Raw genomic sequence first — 15,258 nt, forward strand, 5'->3', positions numbered from 1 at the left:
CTCACTCCCATCTGGCCTGTTCCTCCTTGCCCACCATGGGTAACCATCTTTTATTAACTTTGTTTTTAATCCTTCCAGTATTTCCTCATGTAAACAGGGGCAGACGTACATACATGTGAATATTTACTTATAGATGTATTTACATACATCTATATATACTGCTCTACATTTTTTTTTTAACTTAATATATCCTGAAGATCACACTGTAAGAGTTTCTCTCTCCTCCCTCCCTCCCCACCCCCTCCATGTTCTGGACAGTTCTTTCAGTAGCAAATCTTATACAATCTTATTGAAGAACCTATAATATTTTTGTAGTTTTCAATGATTCACTGAACATTCTCAGTATAGTCTTATCAGAAAATGCTATTTGAAAAATTAGGAAGAGGTACCTGAGTTCTAGGGGAAGATACCTTCCCCTATCTCTGCTTCTTCCCATACTTTCTTTAGCTTCTGACTCCATTTTTATTACCATTTTTTCCTCTTTCATTTCGCTGCACATCTGATATCAACAAATATGGACTATTGATTCATTCACCAAATATTCATTATGGGCCTTCCACTATTATTACTGTTATTCGTATTGGTTGCTAACATTTATTGAGCGCTCATTATGAATCAGGTATCCTACTAGTTGCTTTCCTGCATTATCACATTTAACTCTCTGTGAACTTTCTTTATTCCCATTGTACCCCTGAGGAAAATGGGGGTCAGAGAGGTTAATTCAATTGCTGCTAATAACTGTCAAATCTTGAACTCAAGTCTCTTTATCAGGAAAATATATACTATTTGTTATTATTTAAATTTTTAAATTTATTTCCCCCTAGCTTTAACTGAGGTATGATTGATAAATAAAAATTGTATATATTTTGGTTGTACATGATGTTTTTTAAAGGTATACAATGTGATGATTTAATATACATATACATTGTGCAATGGTTACTACAATTAACACATCCACCACTTCACATAGTCAACTCTTCTTTCCTTCCTTCCTCCATCCCTCCCCCAACCCTCCCACCCTGGCTTCTTTCTTTCTTTTTTGGTGGTAAGCATAGTTAAGATCTGTTCTCTTAGCAAATTTCAAATATACAATACAGTATTATTAACTCAAAACATATGCTCTTAAACAATATACCACAGAAAGAGCCAGACGTGTTTGGAGAATTCCAATCAGTTGAGGATGATTATAGCATAGGGTGTGAGGGAGGAGGGACTGGGTAAGAGATCATGCTGCAGAAGAAGGCACGATTTTAGATCACAGACCTAGTATGTCCTAGTCAAGATATATAAACTTTACTCTGAAGGGTATGGGGAACAACCATGAGGTTTTTAAACAGGTAAATATGATAAAACCTGCATTTAAAAAGACATTTCTAGCAGAAGTGAGGAGGATAGATAGGAGCGACCAAAGCTGCGTTAGACTAAAGGTGGGTAGACCAATTAAATGTACAGATAAAAAGATGATAGGGTGTGAACAAAATGTAGTCACTTGATATCAAGTACAGATATTGAGCCTTTAAAGTTTCATATAATTTCAAACTTTAAAAATCATTCATCAAGAATAAATATGTCTGAAACCAAATCATTTTTTTATATCTCCATTTTAACAAGCTGAAAAATAGTTCTTGATAGAAAGGTTTCCAGTTTAATCAAATGAGAAGGTACACTATCACTAACTATTTAGAATTACGGATTTCTAAAATTGTACGTACTAAGAAAAATGTAAAAATTTATTAGATAGTGGTATTAATTGGAAAACTTAAAAATAAACATTTTTCTTCTTTAGAATTGGGACTTCAGGCATTGTCTAGTCAAATTCCCTCATTTTACAGATAAGAAAACTAAAGTACAAAAGAAGGCATATTACTTGTCAAATATGTTTAGGGTGCCCATTTAGGATTAGATCCCAAGTTTCCTGATTCCTTATTTAATGATTTTCTCACTTTCGTATGAAGACCTGGAATTTTTAAAAGTTCTGGCAAAATGGGGAAAGGGGGGAGTGAAGCAAGCTCATAGTAAGTGTGGACCATGTATCATGCTTTATATTGAGATCTCATTTAATCCTCACATCTACTTTACAAGGTAGGTATGATCCATATGACAGATGGGGTACAGAGAGCCTAACAACTTGCTAAAGGCCACATGACTATCAGACACCAAAGCTCATCTCTCCATCATAGTACACTAATGCCAAAGAAGATAAAAGAGTTTTCTTTCAGTGTTTAAAAAAATACCAAGTTTGTATTAATAAATTCAGAAATCATTGAACACTGACCTGTAACATGCACCTGGATACAACAACTTCAGGTACTTCAGGGAATTTTTGTCGCAGGTCATGTAAAACCTGAAAATCAATTTGGTGGCTTCCTTGGGCCATTCGTATATTGCCTGATCAGGACTATTTGTACAGTAGGCAATTCTAGGCCTTAGTGGAAACAGTACTCATCTCTTCTGTCCAAGCATTTTCTGTGAAAGAAAGAAAAAAAACTTTAATGAGAACTGTTATAGAATGAATATTGTTGTGGATTTAAAATTTCAATACAAAAGGGTATGTGCTTTAGTACCTAACATTTAATATAAACTATAAAAATATTATTTAGTCCTATAATGCTTCCCATATAGTTATACTGTCTTTTCAGTTTATAACTACTGGTGGCAAACTTTAAAATGTTCTAATTCCTATGTATTTGTATGCTTTATAATGGCTGTGCCAAAAGGCATTCAAATAAGAAACTGTCAAGGTTGTTTTAAAATGGAAAACTGAGTAACTTTACTGAATTTTTTCTTAATGATCAGAGGACAGTCTAAGGTAAGTAATCTTGTTTATTCTACTTAAAATTTTTAAAGTTTGGATCCTGAAAAAGTTTGGTCCTACAAATAGCTTTGCCTGCTTTGTCTAAAACTGATCTGTAAATCAAAACATTTGATATTTTGCCTTAATTTTCAGATATACTTAATCTTTAAATGTGTAATCAATTCATTCTCAGGGGCTTAGCAGCATTTCATTCCCTCTGTTTCTATAAAATCAGTATTTAAAAAATGCTAATGCTTGGGCCCCAACCCCAGAGGTTCTGATTTAATTGGCTGGGAGCAGCATGAGCGTGTGGATATTTAAAAGCTCCCCGAGTGATTCTAATGTATGGCCCAAGTTGAGAATTACCTAACTTATTTATATTCCTAATATTCCTAATGTAAACCGTGCTTAATCTTGAAAGCCTCTTTGGGATATAAATAGTATAAAGTATATTAAACCTAAATAACATATTAAAATATTTAAAATCATTCCATTTGCATAATAATTAAAATACATTTCATTTTAGTATAAATTTGACAATAAGACAATCTCTTTAAAACAAATTTCTTATCTGTAGCATTTCTCTTTTCCATAAGCTTAAATACAAGTCTGTAAACTCTACGAATATAGGAATTAGGTCTCTTTTGTCCATTATTACACACCTAGCGCTTTGTAGACAGTTTTCAGCATAACAGTAGATATTAAAACACTTTTGAGTAAATTTAGTTATGATAGGACTCCCGAATCCTCAACACAATAAAAGCTCATTGAGATATCATGTTTGGTAAAGACTCTCAAGCTTTTTATTATCATTTGGTTAATTTTTCCTTAATTCTTTTGTCTGTGTGACTTTAGCTTAGTTACATCTCATAGGTAAAAGCACTGCCAAACCAAGTTACCTGCATTACACATTTCTCAAATCTATTTCTAAAACACACACACACACACACACACACACACACACACACACACACACAATTTTTAGCACTCAATGTAGTGTTTCTAGAAATGGGTTGCAGGAGAAAAGAAAAGTACTGGAAATTAGTAAAGATATTTAAACATAACAATAAAGGGCGATAAACAGGCTACAGTACTGCTCATCTTGAGAAAGCCTCCTTGACTTCACTCCAGCTATCAGCTCATTTATCTGCCCATTCCCTCTTTTGGGCTAAACTCCTTGAAAGGGTGGTTTATACTTTGTCTTCATTTCCTTCCTCTTATCACTTTTAAATCCACCCCAGTCAGGTTTTCATAGTTTTTCTCCACTGAAACTACACTTATCAAAGCTGTCCTGGATCTTCAGGTTGTCAAACTTAACAGTCACTCCTCAGGCCTCATCTCACCAGACCTCTCTGTAGTTTATGAACTAGTCAACCACTCCCTCATTCTTTAAACAATTTCTTCACTTGGCCTCTGAGATTTATACTCTTCTGGATTTCCTCCTACCCACTAGCAGCTCCTTCTCAGTTTTCTTTGTCAGATCCTCTTCCCTTTCGGAACATCTAAATGTTGGTGAGTTATGGAGTTCAGATCTAGGGTTTCTTTTCAATTACACCTACATTCCTCTTCAAGGTAATCTCATCCAAACACACTACTTTAAAGAGAGGCTTTGCAAATCTGTATGTCCAATACCAAGGGAGCTCTCTCTCCCTTGAGTTCCAGACTAATATAACCAGCTGCCTGCCTCACATATCCTTTTGGATATCTAAAATTCACTTCAAACTTACTATGTCCAAAATTGAACTCTCAATTTTCCCCCATCCAAACCAAACCTTTCCCAGTCTCTTTCATCTCCGTATATGATACCACCAATCATTCCGTTGTTCCTTCTCACATGCCATATCTAATCCATTATAAAGTTTGGGTGGCTGTTATCTGCAAAGGAATATTCTGGATCTGACCACTTCTCCCCACCTCTATTACTGCTCTTGTCCAAGCTGCCATCATAGCTCACCTAGACCACTACTGCGAAGGTCTCCTAACTGGTCTCCTCCCTGCCTTAACTCTTTGCTAACTGCCACCCCTGGGGCTTTGTCTCCTACCACCATCTTTATTCCCTCAGTTCCAAACTAAGGTCCCTCCTACTGGTTACTCTCCAAAGAGAAGCCAATCTCACTCCTCCCATAGGGTTTTTCGACTCCTTGCTCCTTCTGCCTGGAACACTTTTCACTCAGATACTTGCATGGCTTTCTCTCTTACTTCATTAACATATCTGATCAAATGTCACTTCCTCAGAGACTGCTTCCTTGACCAAGCTCTCTATCTAAAATAATGCCACACTTGTTTCCCTTCCCTCCCTATCACATCCTCATACCTTGCTTTTACTTCATAGCATTTATCAATATCTGACATACCTACCTACCCACCTGCCTATCCCTAAAGCGTTAGCTCCGCAGGATTAATAACTTTGAAGTTCACTGCTGTATCCCCAGGATCTAAGTCAAAGATGTAACATTTGTTGGATGAAATAAAGGTTTTACTGTATGGTTTCTTCATATCTTTTGCTTCTAACATGCATTTCAAATAACCTAGATTGGAAATTTATATACATAATTTGAGGGAGAGGCAAATAAATAAATTCTCAGTCTAATTCAGGACAACCTTTCTTATTTAAAAGTAGATGAATCATGTAAATAAATTTCAACTTATTCTATTGTTAAAACATATACAGAAAATTTTAAAGTTCTTTGAAAAACTCTTATCACACTTGCTTGCTTTCTAATAAAGACTATCAAGTACACTAACAAGAAAATCGTTCAAACGTACAACTGTTTTTAGGGATTCTACTTCCTGTAATGCCTAAGTAGCTCCTACTGGACGAATTCTCTCATGAGCAACTTCTATAACTAGACAACGTATAAAGAGATTGAAGGCAGAAACAGCAAAGGGGGAGTGGTGGTGCTGGGGGTGGGGAGGTGAAGGAAGTCAGTACGTAGAAGAAGTGGACAGCACAGGGTGATTTTCCATTTTTTAAATGGCTTTTAGCCAGAGAGCAGGCCTCAGTTGGTTTGCTCAGCTAAAACCCAAACAAGTAAATCCATAGTCTTACTCACTTAATGAACCAAAGGATAGGTCATGTTGTGGCATGACCACAACAGCTGAAAATCTAGCCAGTAAATCATAGAAAGGAGAGAAGCACCAAATTCTGTGTATAAATTCTGCACGTATCTCTGATCCCCAAACTACACATATGCGAGAGATTCCAAACAGCCAGGCTAAGGCTAAAATAACAGAACTGACATTTCAGTTTGAAGTTTGAGTTGAGCCAAGTTAACTGCCTACTGAAACAAACAAGTAAGGAAGCAAACCACCAACCAAACATCAATACCCACTAGAGGAACACAATAGACTCCAGAGTCTCTACAATGTGTCATTCATAATGTCCAAGTTATAAACTAAAATTATTACACATAAGAAACAGGAAAAACTGACCCATTCTCAAGAGAAAGGCAACTAAGGGAGACCAAGCCCAAGATGACCCAGATGCTAGAATTAGCACATAAGGATTTTATAGCAGCTATTTTAACTATGGTCAAGAATGTAAAGGCAAATATACTTGGATTTCTCAGCCAAAAAAAAAAAAAGAAAGAAACTATTAAAAAAATGCAAATTCAAGAAGTGAAAAATGTCTGAAATAAAAAAATTCACTGGATAGATTTAACCACAGATCAGAAATGACAGAAGAAAAGTCAGTGAACTTGACGACAAAGCAATAGAAATCATTCTAACCTGAAGAGTGGAGGAAAAAAAAATGGTTGAGGTAGAGAGATGAACAGACCCTCAGGGACCTGTGAGAAAGAATCAATAACTCTAATATAATATACCTGTAAGTGGAAATCCAGAAGAAAAGGGGAGGGAGAATGGGGTAGAAAAAAGTATTTAATGAAACAGTGGCTAAAAATTTCCCCAAGTTAGTAAATGATATAAATTTACACATCCAGAAGATCTTGACTGGCTCCCCGGCCATCTTGGAGGTTGCTCTTGGTTGGGCGCCACCCTGCACCTAAGGCAGGAAGGTGGTGGTCACAAATAAGACAAAAAAGTTGCCTAAGTCAATCAACTCTAGACTCCAGATCAACTCAAGATTCCAACTCCTTATGAAAAGTGGAAAGTACATGCTGGGGTACACGCAGGCTCTGAAAATAAGACAAGGCAAAGTGAAACCTGTCATCCTCACCTACAACTGCTCAGATTGAGGAAATCTGAGACAGAGTATTATGCCATGTTGGCCAAAACTGGTATCTATCTACAGTGGCAATAATGTTGAACTGGGCACAGCATGCGGGAAATACCAAAGAATATGCACAATGGCTATCAATGATCCAGGTGATTCTGATATCATTAGAAGCATGCCAAAACAGATTAGTGAAAAGTAAATCATGCAAAATTTTTCTATAATAAAACTGGTCAGAGCCTGTTTTAAAACAAACAAACAAACAAAAAGATCTTGATCAAGAAGATCAGCAAACCCTCAACAGGAAAAGCCAAAGAAAACCACAGAGAGGCCTAACAGTCGAAGTGCTGAAAACCAAAGAAAAAAAAAATCTTGAAAGGAGCCGAAGAAACGAAATATAGGGAAACAACAATTCAAATGAATGCCGACTTCTTATCAAAAACAGTGGAGTCCAGAAGATACTGAAATGACAAAATTTAAGTGCTGAAAGGGAAAATAAACAATCAACCCACATCCTGCATCCGGCAAAAGTAAACTTTAAGGACAAGGCAAGATAACTATTTTTAAATATAGCCTTTGTGGGTGAGTGAATAAGTTTTACAACTAAACACATTACTGAAACAAACAGGTATTTATTTAATTACGAAAGGAAAACCAAGAAATACTTTACAACTCAATCTGGAAAATTATTTCTAATAATAAACAAAAATATATTTTCTATGGTTAAGATGCAAAATGACTACTCTTCTGAGAAAATAAAGAAGTCATACTTTATAGGTATGCTTCTAACAGTAGGTGCAAAATTTTGGCACCTAACCTGCCACCAGCTCAAATGATCTAGGAGGAATAATTTCTTAAGGATTCTAAACAGTAGCAGAGTATACACAGTACTACAAAACCCAACCGTAAATATACTGGAAAGATTTACAAAATGTGCCATATTCTTTCCTTTCTTAGAGTATGTAAGCAATTTATTTCTGACCTCTCAATATTATGACAGTGCAGAGTACTAAGTATCAGTTAATGGCTCACTCAGACTTCACGTTATGATAATTATCAAGTCTTCATTTTCACTATTGTTTACCATGGTGAATTCTTCCAGGACTGTAAGAGTATAACACAAATAATGGTTTAACTGTACTCACAAGAAGAGACCACAGTCTTCAGATTAAAAAACAACAATAAAGAAAAGCAACAGAACTTATAGGTCTGATCAAAATTTGAGCATTTATGAGGTAACTGGATATTTAAAATTAGACTATCATCACCATCCACAACCCACGAATTTAAGGAGTGCCTAGTATGCAGCAGATACCATGTTGGAGATACAAGTATTAGAGTCTATACCCTTGCTCTCCAGGTCACAGACATTCCTGGATTAAAGGCACATCAAAACAAGCTCATAATTTAGGTAACTATTTTAACTTGTCCACTATTTTATATTCTGTCTGCCTCCTGCTACCAGATCTGCTGCCTGCTATCTCAGTCTACATTGTTGCTGACACAGTAGTCTTTTTCATCCGTTTCACATCATTCAAAAACAGACTGGAAGGGAGTACATGAGGAAAAACTATAAAGAGCAGCAGCAAGAAAAAGGTAGGGGCCACATCGTGAAGTGCCTTTTGGGCCATTAAAATTTGGAGGTTTTAGCTTCAGGGTAATGGGAAGCCACTGATAGATTTAAGCTCAGAGGCAGGAAAAGTGACATGATCAAGAAAACCTGCATGTATGAAGAATGGCTATAGTACAGAGAAAAGGGGCAAAAGAATATATGAGAAGACCAGTTAGAAAAATGCTGTAGTGTAACCATGAAATAGTTAATAGCTTGTAACTGCAGAGATAGCAATGGACAGTGAGTAGAAGGAAAATCTTCAGGGATATTTAGGAAGTAAAATTTAATAGAACTTTGAGATGGATTAGATACTGGGGTAAAGAAGGAGGTATAAAGGTTGCTTTCTTATTTGCTCAGATGGTGGTCCCATCTATAAACTAGGGAACAACAGAAAAGGTCCAAGAAAACAAAGGGGTAGATTCTAAGTTTAGTTTTGAACATACTGAGCCAAGGGTACCTTTAAAACCTCAAAACAGTGATATCACAGAGGGAGTTTGGATATATGGACCTGGAGCTCAGAGGAGAGGTCTAGGCTGCAGATAAACATTTGAGAGGCATCTATGGTGCTGGCATTAATTAAAATCTGAGCATAGATGAGACAATCCTGCCATATAATTTAAGAACAGTCAAAGAAAAATATTCTTGGTTATATTATGTATAAAACATCATACAGTCATTATTAATTTTTTCCCTAAAGGCCAACATTCCTTCCAGCCCAAACACTAAACATTATATACAAAAATTGATTTTAAAATATCTTAATTTTTTGTTCCGGAACTATTTTAAGGATATACCCTATAATGAAAAATTAAATAAAAATTTAAAGAAGAAAACATGTACATAGTTTTTTAAAAGCCAAACAGTACTACAAAGTTTATCGAGAAACCAGCAATTTCCTCTCATGCCTCTCCACTTTTATCCTATTCCATATTCCACTGTCAACACTGAGCTGTTTCTCCACATTATACAAAGATGATTATAGGGCTATTTCTTGATTTTTCAATTTTATACATTTTCTATGGATTTCCTACTGTGGAAAATGAAGAGTTAGCTTTATAACTTAGTTCCCATCCCATAATATAACCATGCTTCTTCACTCTAATGTCCATCTGCCCAATACTTATTTCACAATTCTTTGCTTAAATCCATATTCAGTATTTATATTACTTTTTCCTGTAAATACTGTTAGCCTACACTTAATCTATTATGAGGGGTGGATTATATTGCCAAGGTCCTTCCCCAGTAGCATTTTGGGAAGAAAAGTGTGTGTGTTGTTAATGAAAAAACTGTAGAATATTAACCATATGTGACCAAAAGCTGGCTTTCCATCAAGTCCAAGAAAATAGCAAAGCTCTCGCAATTCTAACCCCAGGATAAATGGGGAGAAGTGAGAGGGGAGGGGATAGGGGTAAACACTACTATTCTATTGAAATTATAGATTTAGATGAGATGTATTACTTTTAAACAAACCTTGACAAGAGATTAAAAAACAAACAAACCCCCCAAACTATGACTATACCGATATGTAAAAGATTAAAGTTGACTGCTCCTGGCCAGGAGGTACCATACAAAATAAATGATGGAGGAAAGCAAAATTCCCAGAGATCTAACTTTTAAGAAAAAAGGAGTGGACTTCACTGGTGGTGCAGTGGTTAAGAATCCATCTGACAGGGCTTCCCTGGTGGCACAGTGGTTGAGAGTCCATCTGCCGATGCAGGGGACACGGGTTCGTGCCCCGGTCCGGGAAGATCCCACATGCCACGGAGCGGCTAGGCCTGTGAGCCATGGCCGCTGAGCCTGCGCGTCCGGAGCCTGTGATCCGCAACGGGAGAGGCCAGGGCAGTGAGAGGCCCGCGTACCGCAAAAAAAAAAAAAAAAAAAAAATCCATCTGACAATGCAGGGTATATGGGTTCAATCCCTAGACCAGAAAGATCCTACGTGCCACGGAGCAACTAAGCCTGTGCGCCACAACTACTGAGCCTGTGCTCTAGAGCCTGCGAGCCACAACTACTGAGCCCGCATGCCACAACTACTGAAATCCGTGTGCCTAGAGCCTGTGCTCTTCAACAAGAGAAGCCACCACAGTGAGAAGCCCGTGCACCACAACGAAGAGTAGCCCCCACTCACCACAACTAGAGAAAGCCCGCGTGCAGCAACGAAGACCCAATGCAGCCATAAATAAATAAGTAAATAAATTAATTTATAAAAAGATAAATAAAAACGGAGTAACTGGTAATGTATCTTATATAAACTACTTAGATTTATGTAATTTAAACTTGACAAAGTGTTGGCCTTTATTATTAAAGTCTTATTAAAAAAAAGAAATCAATGAATAAATTAAATGTAACTCTCAGATAAGCTTAAAACTTTCCTAAGCAGTAGAATTTCAAGAAACAATACTCTAACCATCTGTTTCTAAAATTTTCTGGCAAAAGAACATATTAATAGTTAAAAACAGAAATAACACTGCTAAATATTTCACCCTCAATTTCTACATTAGTGGGCATTGTTTCATTTAATAAGATGAGACAATTAAATGGCTGGTTAAGTATAAATTCTAGGATTCTATAATTTGTGCTCATTTATTTATGAAATTTAATCTGTCACTTACTTGCAGTGTCTTCTTGGGCAAATCATTAAACTCCTCTGTGTCTCAGTTCCTTCACCTACAAAATGGTGATGACAGAGTAGCTACCTCACATGATTTTGAGTAATACACATAAGATAATAAAAAGGAACACAGAGCAAGCAAACAAGTAAATAAAATAGCTTATGTAAATGGTAGCCATTAACACTATCATTTCTTCCTTGTAAAATGAAGGAAACTCCAAGAATTTACAGGATTAGTGATAACACAGTGAAAATTAATGGTATTACACTTGCCTGGCCTGTAGCAAAAACTACAAACACTAGTAGTAATAATTATTTATTCTAAATATCATGAATTTCCACAAAGTACAAAGGAACAAAACCTTAGCAAACACAGCTGCAGGCCACTCTGGCTGCAGAATATTGAAGGAGTTGACTGAGCCTTTGAGGCCTTCCTTTCCCATGTATATGGGACAAATAATTTGTTTTAATTAGGTAACTCAGATAAAGCTACCTGAAAACCAAATATCAGGTTGCATATAAGTGCCAGATAAGTGATATAAACTGTGCTATAGGTGTTTAAAGGGCTCTCTGGGCTGAGGGAGGGTGTGGGAGGGTCTTGAATCATGGGTACTTAAATAAGGTTAAAGTATGAAGCAAGGCAACCAAATACTGGGCAGGTTCTGGAGACAGTGAGTCAGTCACCTGTCTGGCTAAACGAAGGAGGGACAGGAGGAAAGGGAATTATGAAGAAGGAGTTTGGGGTGGTGAGTATCTACAAGAGAAGACGAGAAAGGCCAATGAAGGCTGCAAGTGTACAGTGGCCTTTATCATAGAAGATTTTGAGTTAACACTAACGGTTTAGTATTATTATGTAAACTGGTATACATATTTTATCTTTGCCCAGTTTGTACATGGTTGAGTTTTGCTGGAACAAATTTAATTATTATAACAAAAAAAAATACAGTTCATGTTGAAATATCACAGAGAAATAGGATGAAATATATAAAACTAAAATTCACTTCTCAACTGCATTAGGATTCTCCTTTAGCTTGTGGACAAGAAGGAGGTCTTTCCACTTTAACCATATATACCATCCTAAAATTTAACTCTGATTTCCATAGTGACTTCCAGAGACGATAATTTTTTCTATAAACAATGGAATCTTGAGTTGGATAGAACCCTAGGAAATTGTCTTATAAAAGTATATATATTTAAGAGGTTAGAGAAAAGCCTTGCTGCCCAGTAGACTCCTTTTACCAGACTTCCTCTTCCATTCATCTATCCAATTTTACCTCCTAAAACTAACCCTTGACAACAAACAGAAATTTTTACACAAGTAATGTTAGTTTCAAAGTGGAGAGACTACCTTGTTCACCGCTGCTGTACCCTAAACACTTAGAAAGTGTAAGGCAAGTAGTAGATGTTCAAAAAATATTGCTGCAATAAATCTCTAAATACAGATCAGAATACATCTAGATTAAAGACTACTATAAAAAATGGTAGCTATCCCTCCAAACTAAAGTGTCTGCCTTACCCCCCCGGCTATGTCAGTGCTGCTGTAATACTTGTTTTGAAACTGTAAATTTGTTTCAATGCAATTGATAAGTTAGGGAACAATTTGAACACTAAATGAATTTTGCTGTGATTTTATCTGCCAGAAACACTAGGTGAATGCAGAAAACCATACTCAGCTGAAACAAGCTGCATGTGAATACACAAAATGTGAATGTGAACACACCTCAACCATCTGCCAGCTACCTCAGCTCACTGCATCTTCGTGGAATCAGTCACACCCACCCACAACTTGTGTTCAACTTCCCTTGTGATTTCAGAAAACCCTTCTTCAACCACTTCACAATAACAAGCTTCCACAACTATGTGGAAACTTCTTTTACAAGGCAAACTTCAGGAGGGTTTAAAAGCAAAATACAATATTTATTTGTATAAATATTGTACAAGTATTTACATATTTCTTAGCCACTTAACATGTGTAAAACTATACTATCATGATTTTTAAGGTTCCTATCTTTCTAAATGTTCACTGATGACATTTTGAGTGTTGTACCCCAATTCCATGTTTCCCGTAAGTCTTGTAGGGTTTTGTTTTTTATTTTTTGACTGTATTATTTTCCATAGTATGGTGTTTTTTAGGAACACATATGTCAAATTTTAACAGAACTGTTTGTACTGCAAAGCCCCTGACCTCAACAACGGTTACTCAATTCCCCAGGATGTCTAATTGGAAGGTAGAATGTTTCAACTTACATATTTGGTTGTCAATATGATGTTAACAGTTTCTTATTACTAATTTTAACTTGTGTCTCTCTGTGGACTGGCTGACAGGATCAGACTGTGCAGTGAGTTAGCTATAACTTTTTTAAAGTTAAAGCAAGTTTTGAAACTTTTTGGCCTCAATGAAGATTTCAGAATTAAACTTAAAAAAAAAGTATTACCTTCCTAATTATATACACTATTTAAAATACCTTTTTCATTATTGGTGTAGTATGTAAGTATCTCATCAAATGCCAAGTAGGTAACCGTTGATGCACTTCACATCTGATTAACTTTAAAAGAATTTACAAATGCCATTAATTGAATAATGAAAAATCTCAAAATTAACTTCAACAGCAAATTTTTAGAACTGTATTTCTTGGAGCATGATATTACATCTTTATTAAGGCAAAGCAAACTCACTTACCCTCAAATTCTATAATATCAAGTTATTTTCCTAAGATTTAAAATGTAAGAATTATAGCTATGGCAATTAAAAACCTAAAATTCAAATACTATCATCATCTACAATTAAAAACAGGATAAGTATAATTCACCTGTAGCATAAACTTTAGCATAAAACAGCTGTAATACTGAATCATTTTACATAGATATTTGCAAAAATAAAATAACAGAAACACACCAAGTTAGTCACCTAAATGCTACTTACTTTAAGTTACCTATCATGTTCAGATTTAGTGTTAGTTAAAAGCTTAAAGGGAACAAAGGATTATGTTACCAGAAAATGTATTTCTCAACTTTATAAGCCTACAGTAATTTATTTTCTAAAGAAAAACAGTAAATATTAATAACTGAAGTAACATAATGATCCACATTACCTCCTCTTAAAAAAAAATTTCCCAATTTTCTCATTTAATACACTGCCTCAAGTTCATTGAATGTTGACCATTTCTTATGGTTAAAAGGCTTACCAGTTATAAGTTCCTCTAAAAGGAATGTGCAAGTCAGCCGCACTTGGCAATTTATGTATTGTGGTTTTGTGGTGAGTGCTACCATTTTCTAAGGATCAAGAAAAGTGCAATAAATCTAAGGCAGAATGGTTATAATCCATCAAAACATATTATATAACTAACTACCTTGTATGTATTTTCCAATTCATACCCCATTATTATCTTTCAATACATTAGGGCTTTAAGATGGAAACAAAGTTACTTCTGAGTGAGCCCCTTTTAATGTAATTTTTGGATAATGCATCCTGTATGCAAATATCTTTAAAAGAAAACATGATATAAATATGTGATATAATAAGCTCCTATTTATGGGTAAAAGGGAAAAAAAGAGGAGAAAAAGAAATGAAAGCACTTGAAAGAACCAGTTTACATCTTACATCAACCATAAACATTTGGAATGAACTAACAGTCGCAGTGACATGTGAAAATTATAATAATTTGGTTACAATATTAATCTAGAATGGCATTTTAAGATGAAGATTCAGAAAAAGTTATAAGAAGTTTCACCATCTCGCCATGTAGTTTCAACCCCTTCCTTGACCCCTGTTTTTTCTGTTCATCTCATCTAACTTTGCCCATCTTCTTTCTACTGTCATGGCCCTTAGCTGACTTCTCCCCAGCGTAGACTGCTGGCCAGATGATAGGTATGTGTGTGTGTTATGGCACTGAGAGTGTGATGATTAACTTCATGAGTTAGACATAGTATAAATGGACAGTTATTCTTGATCTCCAAAACCTTTAATAACTAACAAAAAGTTAAATCAGTAATTTTAAAATCATATACATACACTTGATTGGTAATTGACAACTGTGGTGAATCATGAGACTGCTAAGCCTGCTAAT

The 15,258-nt window shown here is 35.7% G+C and overlaps 1 protein-coding gene across 1 annotated transcript in view; it reads right to left on the reverse strand.

The window, feature by feature from the left end:
* The window catches only part of TAB2 (TGF-beta activated kinase 1 (MAP3K7) binding protein 2), an 86,273-nt gene that overhangs the window by 36,146 nt on the left and 34,869 nt on the right, over positions 1-15,258 (reverse strand). Inside the window, exon 3 of the mRNA XM_082855516.1 lies at positions 2,276-2,466. Coding sequence (XP_082711642.1) covers positions 2,276-2,377 — 102 coding nt within the window. The 5' untranslated portion in view covers positions 2,378-2,466. The remainder of the gene's footprint in view (positions 1-2,275; positions 2,467-15,258) is intronic.

The sequence above is a fragment of the Leucopleurus acutus genome (assembly GCF_964270905.1).
Source record: "Leucopleurus acutus genome assembly, chromosome: 15".
Taxonomy (NCBI): Eukaryota; Metazoa; Chordata; class Mammalia; order Artiodactyla; family Delphinidae; genus Leucopleurus; species Leucopleurus acutus.